The sequence below is a fragment of the Schistocerca piceifrons genome, chromosome 5 (assembly GCF_021461385.2).
Source record: "Schistocerca piceifrons isolate TAMUIC-IGC-003096 chromosome 5, iqSchPice1.1, whole genome shotgun sequence".
NCBI classification, from domain to species: domain Eukaryota; kingdom Metazoa; phylum Arthropoda; class Insecta; order Orthoptera; family Acrididae; genus Schistocerca; species Schistocerca piceifrons.
Genome location: NC_060142.1, coordinates 482,553,267 through 482,572,263, shown reverse-complemented (window position 1 = coordinate 482,572,263; position 18,997 = coordinate 482,553,267). Strand labels below are relative to the sequence as shown.

Here is an 18,997-nt window from a genome sequence, read left to right as displayed (position 1 = left end):
TTATCCTTGTTTTGCTTTTGTTGATGTTCATCTTATATCTTCCTTTCAAGACACTGTCCATTCCGTTCAACTGCTCTTCCAAGTCCTTTGCTGTCTCTGATAGAATTACAATGTCATCGGCGAACCTCAAAGTTTTTATTTCTTCTCCATGGATTTTAATACCTACTCCGAATTTTTCTTTTGTTCACTATGCTGTTTGTAGTAGCTTACCCGCACTCCTATTTTTTTTATTCATTATTAAACCTACTCCTGCATTACCCCTATTTGATTTTGTGTTTATAACCCTGTATTCACCTGGCCAGAAGTCTTGTTCCTCCTGCCACCGAACTTCACTAATTCTCACTATATCTAACTTCAACCTATCCATTTCCCTTTTTAAATTTTCTAATCTGCCTACCCGGTTAAGGGATCTGACATTCCACGCTCCGATCCGTAGAACGCCAGTTTTCTTTTTCCTGATAACGACGTCGTCCTGAGTAGTCCCCGCCCGGAGATCCGAATGGGGGACTATTTTACCTCCGGAATATTTTACCCAAGAGGACGCCATCATCATTTATCCATACAGTAAAGCTGCATGCCCTCGGGAAAAATTACGGCCGTAGATTCCCTTTGCTTTCAGCCGTTCGCAGTACCAGCACAGCAAGGCCGTTTTGCTTAATGTTGCAAGGCCAGGTCAGTCAATCATCCAGACTGTTGCCCCTGCAACTACTGAAAAGGCTGCTGCCCCTCTTCAGGAATCACACGTTTGTCTGGCCTCTCTCAACAGATACCCCTCCGTTGTGGTTGCACCTACGGTACGGCCATCTGTATCGCTGAGGCACGCAAGCCTCCCCACCAACGGCAAAGTCCATGGTTCATGGGGAAGGCGCAAAAATATACATCCTCGAATAGTTTAACTATCTCAGTTAACGAGTCCTAGATAATCTTTCGAGTTATCTGACTTCCTAGTCAGTATGGGGAGAAATCAAAACCATCGCGCCTACAAAGAATTGTTGCTTCCACCGAACGTAATATGTTTCAAATAGTTTCACTTTGACATAAATATTTTCTCATACAGTAAATAATAATCCTTCTGAATGCAAAACTTGAATCAAGGACGCATACTAATAAATTCACTCGATAAAGGCAACTACCGGTGACATGTCAATAAATGTATTAAATCAGTGGTGATAAATTATTGTTATTCTCATACAAATATCGTTCCGTAATTCCCTGGTTATCAGAAATCGGTATTATTTCAATTCAAATTCCAATCAAGCAAATCTGGTCTGGTGAGTACACGCAGAACAAGATATCTTTCATGACAAGACAATACAGGACTGGCTTGTAAGAAACTCATTAAATATTTTCAGTCAGCAGCGGACGCAGTTGGACATCCGTTGACCACCGCTAAATACTGTATAGCCCCGCTGCCAACGACCCGTTGCTGTTGCTCCACCTGTCGCGTCAGTGGCCGCATACCTGGACCAATTACAGTGGTCGGAAACAGTTTCAACCCACTTAATACGCACAAAATACTCCATTCCGGTAGCTCGTCAGTCACTCAGTGGCTGTGTTATTAAAAACCAAACCAGATGGCGCATTCAAACATTACAAATAGGCCATGACGGTCGATATAAGTGATCCATCCCAGTCCTCTTCAAAGGAACCATCCCTCTTCGAAATCGATTAAATTTGTATTAGTGTTGCCAAGAGATGAACTCCACAAATTGTACATATATTAAGATCGAGTGTCGCTTAAAAGTAAATGAGCTTTTGTATTGTCCTAATCTCATTAATCCATGAACCATTTCCTTCGATAAATGATACTTTTAAAACTGTCTGGTTTGCAAGAAGAGATTTATATGAAGCGAGAAGGCTTTTCGTGTTCGGTGAGACACGATCCGCACTAACTTATCAATATGAGAACATCTGTTAATTAAAAAGGCTGATACGTGATACCACCACACATTGCGAAGTATGGTGGAGAAAATAGAGCCCCGTCAAAAATGATTGAACGTTGTGATATTTTATTTAGGATCAAGCATGAGGAAAACAACTCTCAAAACCAGGTTCATTTCCGTCACATTATGTCTACTTGACCACACTTTTCTTATTGTACCGTTAAGGTTGTTGCACGAGGTGTATCATTCGAATGTTCTATTTCATTGCAACTATATTTCCCACGATGGACGCGTTAATCCGGAATCTTCGTCTTTTGCTTTTCTATTCTTCATCGTACTAGGAGGAGGAGGAGATTAATGTTTAACGTCCCGTCGACAACGAGGTCATTAGAGACGGAGCACAAACGCGGATTAGGGAAGGATGGAGAAAGAAATCGGGTGTGCCTTTGTGAAGGGAACCATCCCGGAATTTGCCTTAAGCAATTTAGAGAAATCACGGAAAACCTAAATCAGGATGGCCGGACTTGTGTTTGAACCGTCGTCCTCCCGAGTGCGAGTCCAGTGTCCTAACTACTGAACGACTTTGATCGGTTTCATCGTACTACATAGTTGCCAAATTCTGTGCCCGTTAAAGAAATACTTTACCAGTTCTTCAAAAATGGTTCAAATGGCTCTGAGCACTATGGGACTTAACATCTATGGTCATCAGTCCCCTAGAACTTAGAACTACTAAAACCTAACTAACCTAAGGACATCACACAACACCCAGTTTACCAGTTGTGCGGAACAGTATTTGATGCCACATGTATATAATAATTAATGATAATTTTTGCTTCCCTTATTATTTATTTCCCATTTGCAATATTTTATTTAGTTTGCCATTTTCATTACACGTATTTTTTAAAATAATTATTGAGATACTACACCTGTTCCTGCGGAAGAGTGCTGCATAAATAAAACATGAATTAAAGCTCGACCATTTAATATTCCAATATGCGTGAGGGATATTGTGAGAAATTCTGCGACAAACAGCTGTCTAAATAATAGTGCTGCACATAGCGTGACGTCGACGTAAGAGAAATATTGTGCAACTAAGTGCTTGTAATTACACGTCGTTAAGCATGGAATCAACGCCTAGGCGATCTGCAACTCTGCAGCGCTCTATGAGCCGAGAAGACGAGAAAATATTGTGGACTTGACTTGGAATTAACTGTATCGCTGAGTTTTAAAAGCAACGCTCTGCCAGTTCAGCATGCGGCCTGTGGTGCAGTTATGCATCGATAGAGAGCTGAGCGTTTGGAAGGGGGCGACAATAAGTTTCGGTTCGTTAAATCTACTGCTCGACCGTGACGATTTATTTTGTTTCCTTCCAGTCCCTCAAACGAAACGGGGTCATACTGGCTGTTAGTAGGCCGCTGCCGCGAGAAGCCAAGGAAGCCTGCCGTTCATTCTGCTTGCTGCGTACGCGAATCGCAGGCTGCCTCTCACTCGGTGGGCAGAAGGTGGCCTCTGCTTTTTCCTGAGAGATAACATCTACTCTAGGAGAGGACACAACAATCGTGAAACGCAACTTACAAAATGAGATATAGAATGTTATATTCTAACATTCCGTCATGTGGAGGTCAAGGTAGTAACGGTACTGAGTGAAATGTGTTACTGAGGAAATCTGCTGCAGACCAGTTAAAAAATTCTGACTGGTGGTCGCTTGAGGAGATTTCAGGAAATTAAGCCTGGCGGGAATTTGAATTCTGCCCCTTCCGTGGGGTATCTCAAAGCCATTGTGCGCCTTGCACTGTTCTTCGGTTACAGATTGGGTCATAATTTCGTGAACGGGAAAATTAGCCTCTTTAGTCACCTAATATCCACAGAACAACATATCAATGGTGGTAATGAACTGTATAATGGTTTGTTGCTCTCTTGGGTGTACGCGGTACTTATGAAAGTGAACAACTTTTACCCTTTCTTAAGACGTCTTTAGTTTCGTTAGGCATAAATTTACTGTCCCGGTAAATTTAGATGTAATAAAATTGGAGTGAAATATTAAATTTTACCATGAAATAACGGAACGAAGTACGAAGGACTTCCCTAAATCATCTTTTTTTATTTGCTTCTTCGAAATTATTCATTTAAATATATCACAGAATATCTTAATTCTTTATGATGGCTTCGGACTTCCTTCCATTCTCATTCCTAATAAGAGAGTGTTTCAATTTTTTTACATCGCCTTGACACGAATTTTTCTTCTGCTTTGATGACGAATGAAACTGAGGCAGAAAAGAGATATAATTGTTCAGGGGAGCTTGTATTCGGTAGTAAAAGACGTCAAGACGAGAAAAATATAAATCCTGCTGCAAATGACGATACTAATGGGTCAGTTTACATATCGGCCAAGATGGACGTAATATCCAGCTGTTCCATTGCGATTCTTTCCTCGTTGATAGTTTTAGACATCTCAAGATTTCCCATAGTCATTTAGTCACAGAACCACTGGTAACAGCTCACTATATCAACATTATTTTCATTTTACGAACAAATGTTTCTTATTCCTTTTTTTATATGATACGAAAAGATGAATTTACGTTGAGGCTAACTAGTAAAATATATTGCAAAGTGACCACAATAAACAGCAGTCACTAAATAGGCCACAATACTACCGGAAAGATATGAATATGCTTATCGTCTTCCATAAGTATGCCGTTAACCTCTAATTCTTAATTGTTGCACCTGTTCAACTTCCTTAACCGAGGGACGTTGTAGATGTTTGTTGTACAGTCAATCTGTACATGTTCCGTGCATTTTTCCTGTGATCTTTTCAATTTACACACTTTGAAGTTGAAAGTCAAATACCAGACTTTTTCCACAGCCGGGTAAATATGGAGGCACGTATGAGAAGACCGTTTCACTTCGGCATCACACTCATCTTTTAAATATCTTCGAGTTACCCTGGTTAATAATTTTTTCAACATCTTTCAACTTTTTTCTAACACCAATATCTGACCAAAAATAGGCTATAAATTCAGTTGGTATATCCATTTTTAATTTTGCACCTTCGATATTGCTTTCAAAAAATAATGTAAATTTAAAAAGGATCGATGTACTGTATGCACCAGTGCTTTCAATAGCTCCATACCTGAACAGCGATTTTCGCATCCGAAACAGGCAATTTGCCTAACACATGTAGTGAAGAAGAAGAAGCAGAAGAAGAAGAAGATAATAATAACAATGTTAATCGAAGACTGGAAATAATATTGTGAACGCTTAGTTTATGAACTACTTCCGCGTGTTGGACTAATGCAGCACACCAACGCACATCAAGGCAGTAAAACGGTATTGTTCCCGTGATGTACCTGTACCTTCAATAGGTATATCTCGTAGACAGGGAAGCGAGACGAACAAGAGTTGAACCCATGCACCGTGTAAGATATAACTGGGTTGGTGTGGTGCACTAATTCAACACGATGAAGAAATTTATAGGTTAAGCCTTCACAAAAGTACTTCCAGTCTTCGTTTATTGCCGGCCGCGGTGGCCGAGCGGTTCTAGGCGCTTCAGTCTGGAACTGCGCTGCTGCTACAGTCGCAGGTTCGAATCCTGCCTCGGGCATGGATGTGTGTGGTGTCCATAGGTTAGTTAGGTCTAAGTACACTCCTGGAAATGGAAAAAAGAACACATTGACACCGGTGTGTCAGACCCACCATACTTGCTCCGGACACTGCGAGAGGGCTGTACAAGCAATGATCACACGCACGGCACAGCGGACACACCAGGAACCGCGGTGTTGGCCGTCGAATGGCGCTAGCTGCGCAGCATTTGTGCACCGCCGCCGTCAGTGTCAGCCAGTTTGCCGTGGCATACGGAGCTCCATCGCAGTCTTTAACACTGGTAGCATGCCGCGACAGCGTGGACGTGAACCGTATGTGCAGTTGACGGACTTTGAGCGAGGGCGTATAGTGGGCATGCGGGAGGCCGGGTGGACGTACCGCCGAATTGCTCAACACGTGGGGCGTGAGGTCTCCACAGTACATCGATGTTGTCGCCAGTGGTCGGCGGAAGGTGCACGTGCCCGTCGACCTGGGACCGGACCGCAGCGATGCACGGATACACGCCAAGACCGTAGGATCCTACGCAGTGCCGTAGGGGACCGCACCGCCACTTCCCAGCAAATTAGGGACACTGTTGCTCCTGGGGTATCGGCGAGGACCATTCGCAACCGTCTCCATAAGCTGGGCTACGGTCCCGCACACCGTTAGGCCGTCTTCCGCTCACGCCCCAACATCGTGCAGCCCGCCTCCAGTGGTGTCGCGACAGGCGTGAATGGAGGGACGAATGGAGACGTGTCGTCTTCAGCAATGAGAGTCGCTTCTGCCTTGGTGCCAATGATGGTCGTATGCGTGTTTGGCGCCGTGCAGGTGAGCGCCACAATCAGGACTGCATACGACCGAGGCACACAGGGCCAACACCCGGCATCATGGTGTGGGGAGCGATCTCCTACACTGGCCGTACACCACTGGTGATCGTCGAGGGGAATACTGAATAGTGCACGGTACATCCAAACCGTCATCGAACCCATCGTTCTACCATTCCTAGACCGGCAAGGGAACTTGCTGTTCCAACAGGACAATGCACGTCCGCATGTATCCCGTGCCACCCAACGTGCTCTAGAAGGTGTAAGTCAACTACCCTGGCCAGCAAGATCTCCGGATCTGTTCCCCATTGAGCATGTTTGGGACTGGATGAAGCGTCGTCTCACGCGGTCTGCACGTCCAGCACGAACGCTGGTCCAACTGAGGCGCCAGGTGGAAATGGCATGGCAAGCCATTCCACAGGACTACATCCAGCATCTCTACGATCGTCTCCATGGGAGAATAGCAGCCTGCATTGCTGCGAAAGGTGGATATACACTGTACTAGTGCCGACATTGTGCATGCTCTGTTGCCTGTGTCTATGTGCCTGTGGTTCTGTCAGTGTGATCATGTGATGTATCTGACCCCAGGAATGTGTCAATAAAGTTTCCCCTTCCTGGTACAATGAATTCACGGTGTTCTTATTTCAATTTCCAGGAGTGTAGTTCTAAGTCTAGGGGACTGAAGACTTCAGATGTTAAGTCCCATAGTGCTTAGAGCCATTTGAACCATTTGTGAATTGGAGGGCAGAGTGGAGATCTGCTGAAAGTTGGTTGTGCCTCGGTGTCGGTGATGGCAGTGTGTTGCTTATGTGGTGACCAGTTAAGGGCTGCAACCAACCCATACGTGTGTGCGAGACACACTGGACAGTAGTAGTTACGGCCTGGAGTGCGACTTAATATGACAGCAAGAGTGCTCTCGCGGTTATCACATGCGTCCTTATTGCAAATTTGTACTTCATGTCATTCGACGTGTCATGGTACCATTCATTAACGGCCTCCCAGCGGGTGTTTTCCAGCAGGATAATGCTTGCCCCACACCGCTGTTGTAACCCACCATACGCTACATGTTGTCTTGGTCGGCTCGATCACCAGATCTGTCTCCAATCGAGCGCTTATGGGATATTATAAGACAACTCCAGCGTCATTCACAAACAGCATTAACCGTCCTTGTATTGACCGACCAAACGCATCAGGCATGGAACCTTTAATGCGATTCTGTCTGTTTTAATTATTCAAGAGTTGACCGTCTGGTTTTAAACTTTCTTTGCTTTTTGCGTTTAATTTGATTGGGAAACCGTTGAGATTGAACTTAACATATACATGGATGGACATGATAAATTAAAGGTTGCAATAAATTTTTCATCTGTGATTATTACTTTCTGTATGAAACATTCTGTTGCAGAGTAATACAAATGAATTTCTTTGAATATTCCAAAATAATGATTCAAGTTTTACTTTTATTCAAGTACTAAAGCTGTTTGTGCAAGAATGAAAATATTATTGTCCATTGAAGTTAACAAACATTTTCACATTGCAGTGTATTTTTGTTTAACTGGGTATAACCCGACTAGCTTTGAAGCATAAGACTATCTTTACTATATGAATATGTTTTCTTTTTTTATTGCTAAGCTCTGATGAAAATTATCCACTTTTAAATACACTTTACGATATGTTCAGAATTTATCACTTTTTTGAATGAAAATTTACAAAATCTGCAGCTTGTATTCACCTGTGAAGGCACAAGATAAAATCTATCATCTCTTTTTATTCTGGAATGCTGTGAAAAGAAACAGTTTATTATTTTCCTTCACCTCTACCTGTACCCTTTTTAGGATGTGGTCGTTATTGCGATCGTATATTTAAATCTGCAGCTGCTGCAGACTGCTCGCTCGCGGCGCAGCTCCGCACCGCCAGCGATAGCCAATAAAATGCTGAAATTTCTTAAATAGAATGGGTAATGTCCGGTGCGAACTTTTGCAGTAACTGTGACAAGCAGATTTTACTAGATAAATATATTTTAACATAAACAATTACACACATTTTACAATCCAGCTGCAAATGGCGTTGATCATCGACTTATGACAAATGAAGGCCACCTAATAGCCTAATGCAACGTCACGGGTTCCTCTCCCATTCAGTCCGTGCAGAACACAAGCGATTCTGTTACAATATATTGCTTATTTATATCTTAACTAACTCTTGTACAGTCTTTGTCATTTTTAATTACATATCCATTCTTCGTTTTCACTTCCTCTGCCACAGATAGTATTTCACACTCTTTGAATAATCATTTATAATAGCAAAATTCATAATTATCTTTTTCCTCACAAGATTAAGTGTCCTTTTGAAATTCAATTAACAGAAATACATATAAATTATTTGTTACAGTGAGCATTACACATCGAAATGTTCTTTTAACTTCCACTTTGGATGCATGCTGCCAGAGAACGTTACAAACTCCGTCCAAGAGACTGACATCTAACATCTGGCACCTGTACAACGCTATGCATACACGTCTGCATGCTTGCAGTCAACATGAAACGTCCCCTTAGAAAAATTATACATGACTGTGCTTAAACTGACAGACAATATTTTTTAGCGCAACGCAATCTGTCTTTCAATAATACCTACAAGAGAATGGCTCTGGCTAAATTAACCTATACGTTTCACAAATCACTTACCCCACAAAAATCTTCGTTACTCTAACTACTGCAATACAGCGAGCGCCACTACTGTCAGCTAAATAAAAGATTCAAACTACTGAAGGCACTAACTACTGATAGGCATAGTTAGCAAAAGAAAGATTTTGATAGAGAACAAACAATGTATTTACCTTAATAGTGTTCAAAAGTCATAACATATATATATATCCGTCCATGATATCCAATATTACAAATTTACTCTTTCTGATGGACACACGTCCAGATCGTCCGCTCTCAAAATTCCGCCATCTCTCTCCCCACATCCACCACTGCTGGCGGCTCACCTCCAACTACGCAACGCTACGCGGTGTTAACAGCCAACTGCCCAACACTACAATGGCAGACAACAATGCAAACCAACCACAGCCTTCACACAGCACAGTCAGTGATTTTCAAATAGAGAACTACGTGGCGGTGGCGTTACCAATATAAGAACCTAAACAGCCTACTTACAAACATTCTGGCGGTTACATCGGTTATTAACTTAATAGCATTTCACATATGCAATGGCTTATCTCGCGCTTAGTGGAGGTGGTGGTTAGTGTTTAACGTCCCGTCGACAACGAGGTCATTAGAGACGGAGCTCATGCTCGGGTTAGGGAAGGAAATCGGCCGTGCCCTTTCAGAGGAACCATCCCGGCATTTGCCTGAAGCGATTTAGAGAAATCGCGGAAAACCTAAATCAGGATGGCTGGAGACGGGATTGAACCGTCGTCCTCTCGAATGCGAGTCCAGTGCTCGCGCTTACGTTAACCTGTGAGCTTGCAATGTTAATCGCTTAAATATGTTACCTAGACAAATATATTTCCGAAATTTCGTTACTCTACATTAGTTAACTTTTGGTGCCGCGATTTTTTTTCCGTTGGTCTTTTTTTTTATCACACATTCGAATGGAATCGGAACACAATATTGAGGAATTGATATTTTTGTGCCACTTTGGTGAAGAGCCAATAATTTTTCTTTTACAACTTTGGTCGCTTTCGCTTTCGTCCCTCATTAAGAACCGGCAGAGGGGCTGTGGGCACTCGCGGCGCGCGCCGCCTCGTGCGCGCTTTGCCCTTGCGCCGAGCCCTTACCTGCGCTCAGCTGTTTCCCATGTGGCGGTCGGCAGCGGCGCGGCGGCGGCGGCGGCGCCGGCACGTGACCTGACCGCCGGCGGCGATTGGCTGTTGCAGGGAGTCGGCGGAGAGGGACGGGGAGCGGCGGCGCGCGCCCAGCCTGCGCCTCGCCAACGGCCGGCCCAGCGCCGCGCCAGTGGGCAGCGCGCAGTCGGAGGAGGAGCTCAAGGATGACTCCATCAAGATCAGCATCGAGAACACCAACACGTGCACCGACTCGCTGGTGACGGCCATCGACGACGAGACGCTGCTCATCGCCGACTTCCTGTCCAGCTCGCTGTCCAACATGAACAAGGACCCGGCGGCGAACGCCGGCCCGGGCGCCGCCGCGGGCAAGGTGCACTTCGGGGGCGCCGGCGACGACGTCAGCCTCTACGGGACGCCCAAGGAGGAGCCCGGCCCCAACCCGCTGGCCGCCAGCGAGAAGCAGAGCTTCCTCAAGAACCAGCTGCAGGCCATCTTCCAGCCCACCGACAACAAGCTCGCCATGAAGCTCTTCGGCAGCAAGAAGGCGCTCATGAAGGAGCGCATCCGCCAGAAAGCCGCCGGACACTGGGTCATCCACCCCTGTTCCAGCTTCAGGTCAGTGCCACAGCTGTTTCCTTACGTATGTGTACGCGTGTCCGCCCGCCTCTGCCAAGAAAACTTCAAGCTCCGGAAGAGTAGTGACGCACAAGGCTGCTACATGACAGTGTTGTTACCATCTCACGACTCTCCTCCATCCCCGAGATTATCATAGACGTCCTTACATAGCCCAGAATGAGTGCCATAGCACTTCCCAAACGGGATGTTCGAAAATTCCCGCTACAAACTTCTAGGACTTGTAGAGGAGGGTGTACATGATATTTTGAATAGGAACCATGCCCGGGAACGTCATGCAAAGACGCTGCACAGCGTCAAAGCTACTAGCGCTGGTGCCTATAAATTTATGTATACACAGGGTGATTCCGTGACGATGTAACAAACTTGCATGGATGATGGACAAGCATAAATGTACAATTTTAGGTAAGAGTATCTGTAATGAACGCCTCGAATAAGCGAAAACAGTTTCGATACCGCAGACAGTGGTTCAAATGGCTCTGAGCACTATGGGACTTAACATCTGTGATCATCAGTCCTCTATAACTTAGAACTACTTAAACCTAACTAACCTAAGGACAGCACACACACCATGCCAGAGACATGATTCGAACCTGCGACCGTAGCGGTCACGCGGTTCCAAACTGAAGTGCCTAGAACCGCACGACCACACCGGACGGCCCGCAGACAGTGGAACATACGTACCAGTACTGTTGTTGCTAAGAATGTAGGGTGGCAAACTTTCAGAGGTGGTAGTATGGACCAAAACAAGCAAAAAGTGGCCAGTAAACATGGGCTGTAAAATGCATACCTGAGGAACTATAAGTACTTGTTCACGTTCGCTGGTGTGAAACATATCTCTTCTATTGGACAACTGCTCATAGCTTTTAAGGTATGCTTTTTAAGGCCCATGTTTATTAGACATTTTTTTCTTATTTTGGTCCCCACTACAACCACTGAAAGTTTCCTACACTACAGTCTTAGCGGCCGGCCGGTGTGGCCGTGCGGTTCTAGGCGCTACAGTCTGGAACCGCGCGACAGCTACGGTCGCAGGTTAGAATCCTGCCTCGGACGTGGATGACCTCAGATTTTAAGTCCCATAGTGCTCAGACCCATTTGAACAGTCTTAGCAACAACAGTATCAGCAAATTTATTACACTGTCAGAGGTATCAGAACTGTTTTCGCTTATGACTTTCGAGGTGTTTTCCGATAGAGGGATTTTTACCTAGTATTGATACAATCCTTCTCCACCATCCCTGGAAGTTCGTAACGTCATCACAGAATCACCCTGTACGTACATTCATTTACTGGCGCCGATGCGTGTAACTTTAACTCTCTGTAGCGTCTTTGAACGACGTTCGCGGACGTGGGTCGCACGCACCTGCGCCTCCGCCAGGAAAACACTCTGCTCCAGTATTTTAGTGTTGATTAGTAAATACTGCAGCAAGCCACAAGCTTTTTTAAAATGATCTTGTTGTACTATTACTAGTTACGGGCCTGAACCCGTCGACAGATGGCAGCGTGGACTTCTTTACAAATTTTACATCTGTGTCCTAAAACATAACAAAGCTTTTGCGATTACGTATTTTTACACTTATATGTGCTGTATATATTGTACTGCCTTCCTGAGAAGCCCTCCTTTATTAGTAATCGTATAATAAAATCATTACAAAAAAATCTTGTGGCTGGTTGCAGTACTTCCTACCGTGTAATAGACGAAAACAACTGCAGTGTTCTCCAATAAAAATTGATAAAATGATGTAGTGTTGTATACTGCAGCCACATGAGACCTTAGTTTCTATAAAGAAATATTGATGCAGGGTCTAGTCTTACCAACTCGCCACTTTTCTTTTCGCTTTTCACTTATGACTATCATATCATGAAAATAGGTTACAGCATGTACAGGTAAGTCATACATGGCTCCACTGCAGGGCTAGTCAGCTGATTTGTTACGGGTTATGTGACTGTGTCTAAAGTTCCTGTTAAACAGCCAACAGAAGGCAACTGATATTGAAGCAAAGACATCTAGTAAAAAAAAAATGTGCGTGTTACAGTTACGTGACAATGCTTAACGCCTAATGATCAACTACTTGACTGTAGCACGTATGAGTTTATTTTAAAAGCCGGAAAATCTTCTAAGTACTCTGTTAGAATTGGCGAATAATAGCTACGTACAAAGTTTCTATGTTAACTAAAATGCGTATCAAACCAGAGCAATAAAGCCATTTCAGGAAAATAAATGTTTGTTCTACCTCAAGTTAACGACTATACAGTTTCACTTCAGAAACCTGGCAGAATAGCACTGGGAGTGTCATAAGCTTACCTCGTCTTTATTTCCACATGCACTTCATCGTGATGTTCATAAGACCAATCTAAAGAATGTTGAGCCCACCAAACATTCAGAATATCATTATCACATACGAACTTGTAGAATAAAATAGTTTACACAAAGTTGAGAATTTATTTAAACAGTCTTTCCTGAACAAATATCTGCATGTGCCTGCACCAGCACAAAAAAAAATCATCATAAGAGTATATGAAGTTTTATCTATTATTAATGGATCCAAACCAGGCGCCAAATACTTTCATTACAACAAAATTAAGGCTGTTCGAAAACGTGAGTTGATTTTTGCTTACGACAGTTTGTTGTATTACTGCCACCTCATCGGCACTGTAGGCTGGCATTTTAAAGAAGTTTCACACATCATTTCTAAGTGCAATATTTTAAACGCCAGCTCTGTCATTTTTCGTAGACATGACTCAGATGTTGAATAGCTTTGCGGATCAAATACAAAAATTCATTGCAGACATAAGGACCATTAGAGCTTTCTTCGCGAATAGAAAATCTATAGACTAGCTCATAGATTTCAAAGAGGTCAAAACTAAAGTTTTCTGGAAGTAGACAAGCGTCAGCCGAGCAACAAAGGACGAAGTTTTCTGTCAGCTCTGTAAGATCTGTCGCGAAAATGACGGATTGCAAAAGCAGGTCGGGCAGTCGACGCCAATAGATCAGTTTAATCTACGGATTAATAATAGAGGCCCGTTCGATGGGACGCAGCTCATCCATTATGCACACGCGGCCAACGAACGCTTACTGGTTATTCCAGGCATGCGCGCGCTAAAAATTCCTGCTAAATCCCCTTCCCTAAATAACGGCCGGTTTCGGATAACCGATAATTCGCAGCTCACGTGCCCTCGTTTTCGTTTTACATCCCCTCTTCCTTCACAGAGTAATGAAGCGAATTCCATTCGTACAGGCCATAGAAACATATCGAAACTAAACTGCCATAACTCCCGCTTAATTCTTTATATCGAGTTGTAATGCGATGTTCCATCTTCCACGCCCCCACAGTCAACATGATTTTCTGCTTTCAGCACACAGTTTTGACTCTCGCGTTTCACCCAATTTTCTATGTGCGTGTGGGCCTTGACCGTCGCTATCCACAATAACACTTTCTACGTCTTTTTTGGTGGCGCTCTCTGGCTCATTATTTTCATATGTTCTGCTGCCATACAGCTATTTAGTTCATCTAACCAACCAGTCTACTGTTTCTATAAACTCCGAGGAATTTCGTAAAAACCCGACATTATTCACAAATATTTGTATATCAGCAAGTAGGTATTTAAGAACAAAAACACACACATGCGTTGCGATCTTTAGCACGATGATGTGGAAGTGACGTTATTTCGAAACACACAACGAAGTACTTCAAGCAGATGAAATTCATTTTTTGCACTTTTATACCTCACACAAGTGCAATGTGCAGAAGAGAGCGAAATACTTGAACCACAAAAGTGTTAAAAAAACGATGAAAGATGTCGGTAGAGACCAGATTTAATGCTACTGACAGAGACGATTTGGAAATATTTGCAAATAGAGTAATAGGTACTACAAACCGCCTGTGCCTTGCACTTGGACTGTGCCCCACCATGGTGGCGATAATGATACTGTCTTCTACTTTTGCATTATATTTTGAACTTGTAGAACAGCTGAGTTTGTGAAGTTACATTATGTGAAACAGTTAGAGACATGTCACATCAAGAATGAAAACTGTAACATTATCGATATCTGAAATCAGTCTGGCATTTACCATTTCAGTAATGTGTTTTTCTGTTACTCTGAAAAGTTGGTTAATAAGTCTTCTGAGAAAGTCGTCAGACGCCGACTGGTACAGGTACATATCTACCCAGGTGAATGGCTGTAGGGTTGAAAAATAATGTTGAGCGGATTATTAACGACAAAACTAAAATACTAAGCGCCACAATTCTTATCCCTGTTAGGTCCTATTGGCATAACAAGTACTTTGGCATTTGCTAGTAACTGTTCTTTTCCGCTTTTGTTTTCATTTTATTAAAGCAATTAAATCTTCAATTAACGAAGTTGATTCGGGCCTTAGATAACCGCCGATAATATGTGTCAAAAAATCGCATTCCTACCTGTATGTCCCACAAAGTGAACCATTTGCCAGTCGGAAGCGAACGAACGCGAAAGTACATATTTGCTTAGAAAATCGTACTTGTTTATTTAGATGTTCTATCCAACATCTATCTCGCAAACCAAACTTCCTATATGTGGCAAGTTTAAATGTTTCGACAGGGCGATGGAAAATACGTTGTAAACATCGATGCTTACAAATAGAAAAAAAAACTTAAAAAAAAGAAAATATTGCCCCAGAACAGCGATAATTCTTCAATGGAATAGGATCAAAAACTTCCCAAGAAATCAAAGTTAATAATGCTTACGAAATTCACTCCCTGTCTACGGTTGTAACATTCGAGACACTGTGAAATTAAGGGCATCCGGACATAGACGTCCCACTGAAATCGTAGTTGTCTGACAGTAGTGTCCAATGTAGTGGCTTCCTGAAGACACACAACGATGCAAGTCATTGTAAAGTATTGAAAGGCTATTCAAGAAAGCACAATGGTTGGTGCAAGTAGTCACAAAAATGAGATTTTCTTAGCCCTTGGATCTATAAATGAACGCATGAAGAAATTAAAATAACACATAATTCATCACGAGAGGAAGAGAGCGCTCCATTGTTTTCTATCTTTTTATCTGTCGATTTAGTTATTTTGTTATAGGACGTTTTCTGTAGATACTAAACATTTTGGGGAGCTCAAACGATTGTGCTCTTTTATAAGGCGGCTCTATAAAATAACTCCTAATACCGCAAATTATTTACGTATTTATTTATTTATTTATTTAGATTTTCTACCCAACAGTACTTACGTCATTCTCGCAAACACAACTAGCTATATGTGTTAAGTTTAAATGTTTCGCCATAAAACACAGTAAGCCACATCTATAACTGGTATAAGTGTGTGTCGTAGTATAGTTTTATCAACCTGTAATTCGAGCTTACAACTGTAAACTTCCATAGTGCCTCCAACACTAAATCACTTTTCAATGTACATCTCACTATTAGGGATTTAGGGTATAAATAATAATATAAAACGGCATATTGGAGAACACAGTTTGCTGTTCGCAGTTTCTAGCAATATGTAATTCAGAGTACAGCGAATGTTCAAATTAACAACGTTTTGGGTAGTACATCCTTGTACGATTTCATAGGACAAAAGTAGACGTGTTCGTAAGTCAAGTCTTTTACTAGAACAAGGAATTCTGCTCGCAATTACTTTGAACCATCGGTCTGCAGTACTTTACTGAACTAGGCGGCCCAGAATATCACAGGAACCAGCACAAGGGAACAGCGTTTAAACTTACGTGTTGCCGTTCTGGTAACGGTTTTCCTCGGTTTTCTCATATGACCTTAGACAGATAGGTAGTTCACCAATATCACAAAAGCTTGTTTTGTGCACCAACCTTATCAACTTTGAGTTTGTTCTCCGTCTGTAACGTCCTCGTAATCTGCTGTTTTTGAATCACTACCTTTCCTTCTTTCCGTCTTTCCTGCGGTATGTTTGATATGTTGTATCTGAGTATACAGGGTGTATCGCAAATAGTGAGCAATATTTAAAACATGGGATTCCTGATGTAGAAATAAGAAGCGCAGGTTGTAAGGAAGAGTCAGGAAATGCTTGATTTGCAGTTGTGAGACTTTAACGAATACTAATTCGGTTAAAAATTTGAAAGTTTGTCACATTTGTTGTGTTTCACAAATGATGTGTTTCACAAATGATTCTCAACACTTTGAGCCAAGCATAGTGCCTACTGTCTCGTCCGTTCCTACAACACGCGTTAAAAGAGATTCTTCGCCACTGACAGGTTGTGTCTAAATCGCCAAAGTGATGTAATACCACACAAGGAAACAAATTTTACTTCAGCAAAGAGCGGAGGCGGGAAAAATTTCTTCCCTCTGCTTTTCCACTGACATGCGTAGTGTGCGTTTCTGCCAGCTCGATCACTACTAACGAAATGTGGAAGACGCATATTGACGCCTTTCGATTCACCCAGTATACATGATATGAAAAAACATTAACGTTAAATTATATGGATGGTACAGCATCCTAATGTGAGTACATTAAGATACGGAACTGAAGGGCGGAAATAATTTTTAATTTAGGGTTTTTAACTAATATAAATAACTTATGCTTTATAGTAACAGATTAAGATTATAATACTTTTTCGAAGTGAGGACCGCCAATGTTATTGCGCGCACTTGTAGTGTAGTGTAGTGTAGTTGCATACAATTTTTGGCTCTGTCCCAAATATCGCTGTTTGTTGAAACTTACTGGCAGGTAAATCAGCGCACAGTTCACTGCAGACTAAAAATTCCTTCTGGATCCCTGTATGCTGTTTAATGAGACAAATGCTAAGACCGTACCACCTACCAACAAGGACTCTAAACATTGCACTGTTTCTTTCGACGTGTGCATTTCACTAAGGGAGGACGGAAGGGGAAGGAGAGACAGGATGATATTTACTGATGAACCTTCGCTCACGCCATCTAAAGTTCTCATGTGCGTACAAGTATGAAGAACTTTTCCCATATTCCTGTAAGATTTCACAAGTTTGTAACTAAGATACTAAATTTCGTTCAGTCTGGACGACGCATGTTGTGGAAAACGTCTCTGTTCATTCGCTCGGTTTTCTACGCATTATATCATGGTGCACCATACATTCAAAGTATGTCTTCAAGTTCCTATAACAACTAATGTTTCGTCTCACACGAACAGTCGATGCAAGTAAACAGTGATCAGAAACCCCGCGGGCACATCACAGACGACTGTAAAAGGCATTTCGAAGTAGCGCCACAAAGTTCATGTTCCTTACAATTGTTTGTTACGAAATATAAGAAGTTTGCAAAAAGTGTTTATCTTGTATCATTTCAGGCTATTGGTGTGTCTTCTCGAAACATTAATTTTACTATCCTCTAGCGTCGGTATCATTTAACGCTAAATGTTTGGAACATCGAAAATATTTGTGTCATCAACGAATGAAGATACACTGGTACCATAACTGAACACATGACGATGCAGCGAACAGATTACTATACTACTGGCTATTAACATAGCTACACCAAGAAGAAATGCAGGTGATAAACTGGTATTCATTGGACAAATATATTATACTAGAACTGACATGTGATTACATTTTCACGCAATTTGGGTGCATAGATCCTGAGAAATCAGTACCCATAAGAACCACCTCTGGCCGTAATTACGGCCTCAAATACGCCTGGACATTGAGTGAAACAGAGCTTGGATGGCGTGTACAGTTACAACTGCCCATGCAGCTTCAACACAATACCACAGTTCATCAAGAGTAGTGACTGGCGTATTGTGACGAGCCAGTTGCTCGGCCATCATTGACCAGACGTTTTCAATTGGTGAGAGATCTGGGGAATGTGCTGGCCAGGGCAGCAGTCGAACATTTTCTGTATCCACAAAGGCCCGTACAGGACCTGCAACATGCGGTCGTACATTATCCTGCTGAAATGTAGGGTTTCGCAGGGATCGAATGAAGGGTAGAGCCACGGGTCGTAACACATCTGAAATGTAACGTCCACTGTTCGAAGTGCCGTCAGTGCGAACAAGAGGTGACCGAGACGTGTAACCAATGGCACCCAATACCATCAAGGCCGGGTGATACGCCGCTATGGCGATGTCGAATACACGCTTCCAATGTGCGTTCACCGCGATGTCGCCAAACACAGGTGCGACAATCATGATGCTGTAAACAGAACCTGGATTCATCCGAAAAAATGACGTTTTGCCATTCGTGCAGCCAGGTTCGTCGTTGAGTACACCATCACAGGCGCTCCTGTCTGTGATGCGGCGTCAAGGGTAACCGTAGCCATGTTCTCCGAGCTGATAGTCCATGCTGCTGCAAACGTCGTCAAACTGT

General features: G+C 42.8%; 1 protein-coding gene across 1 annotated transcript in view; it reads left to right on the top strand.

The window, feature by feature from the left end:
• The window catches only part of LOC124799093, a 166,920-nt gene that overhangs the window by 108,966 nt on the left and 38,957 nt on the right, over positions 1 to 18,997 (top strand). The window contains exon 3 of the mRNA XM_047262632.1: positions 10,177 to 10,688. Within this exon, the coding sequence (XP_047118588.1) occupies positions 10,177 to 10,688 (512 nt within the window). The remainder of the gene's footprint in view (positions 1 to 10,176; positions 10,689 to 18,997) is intronic.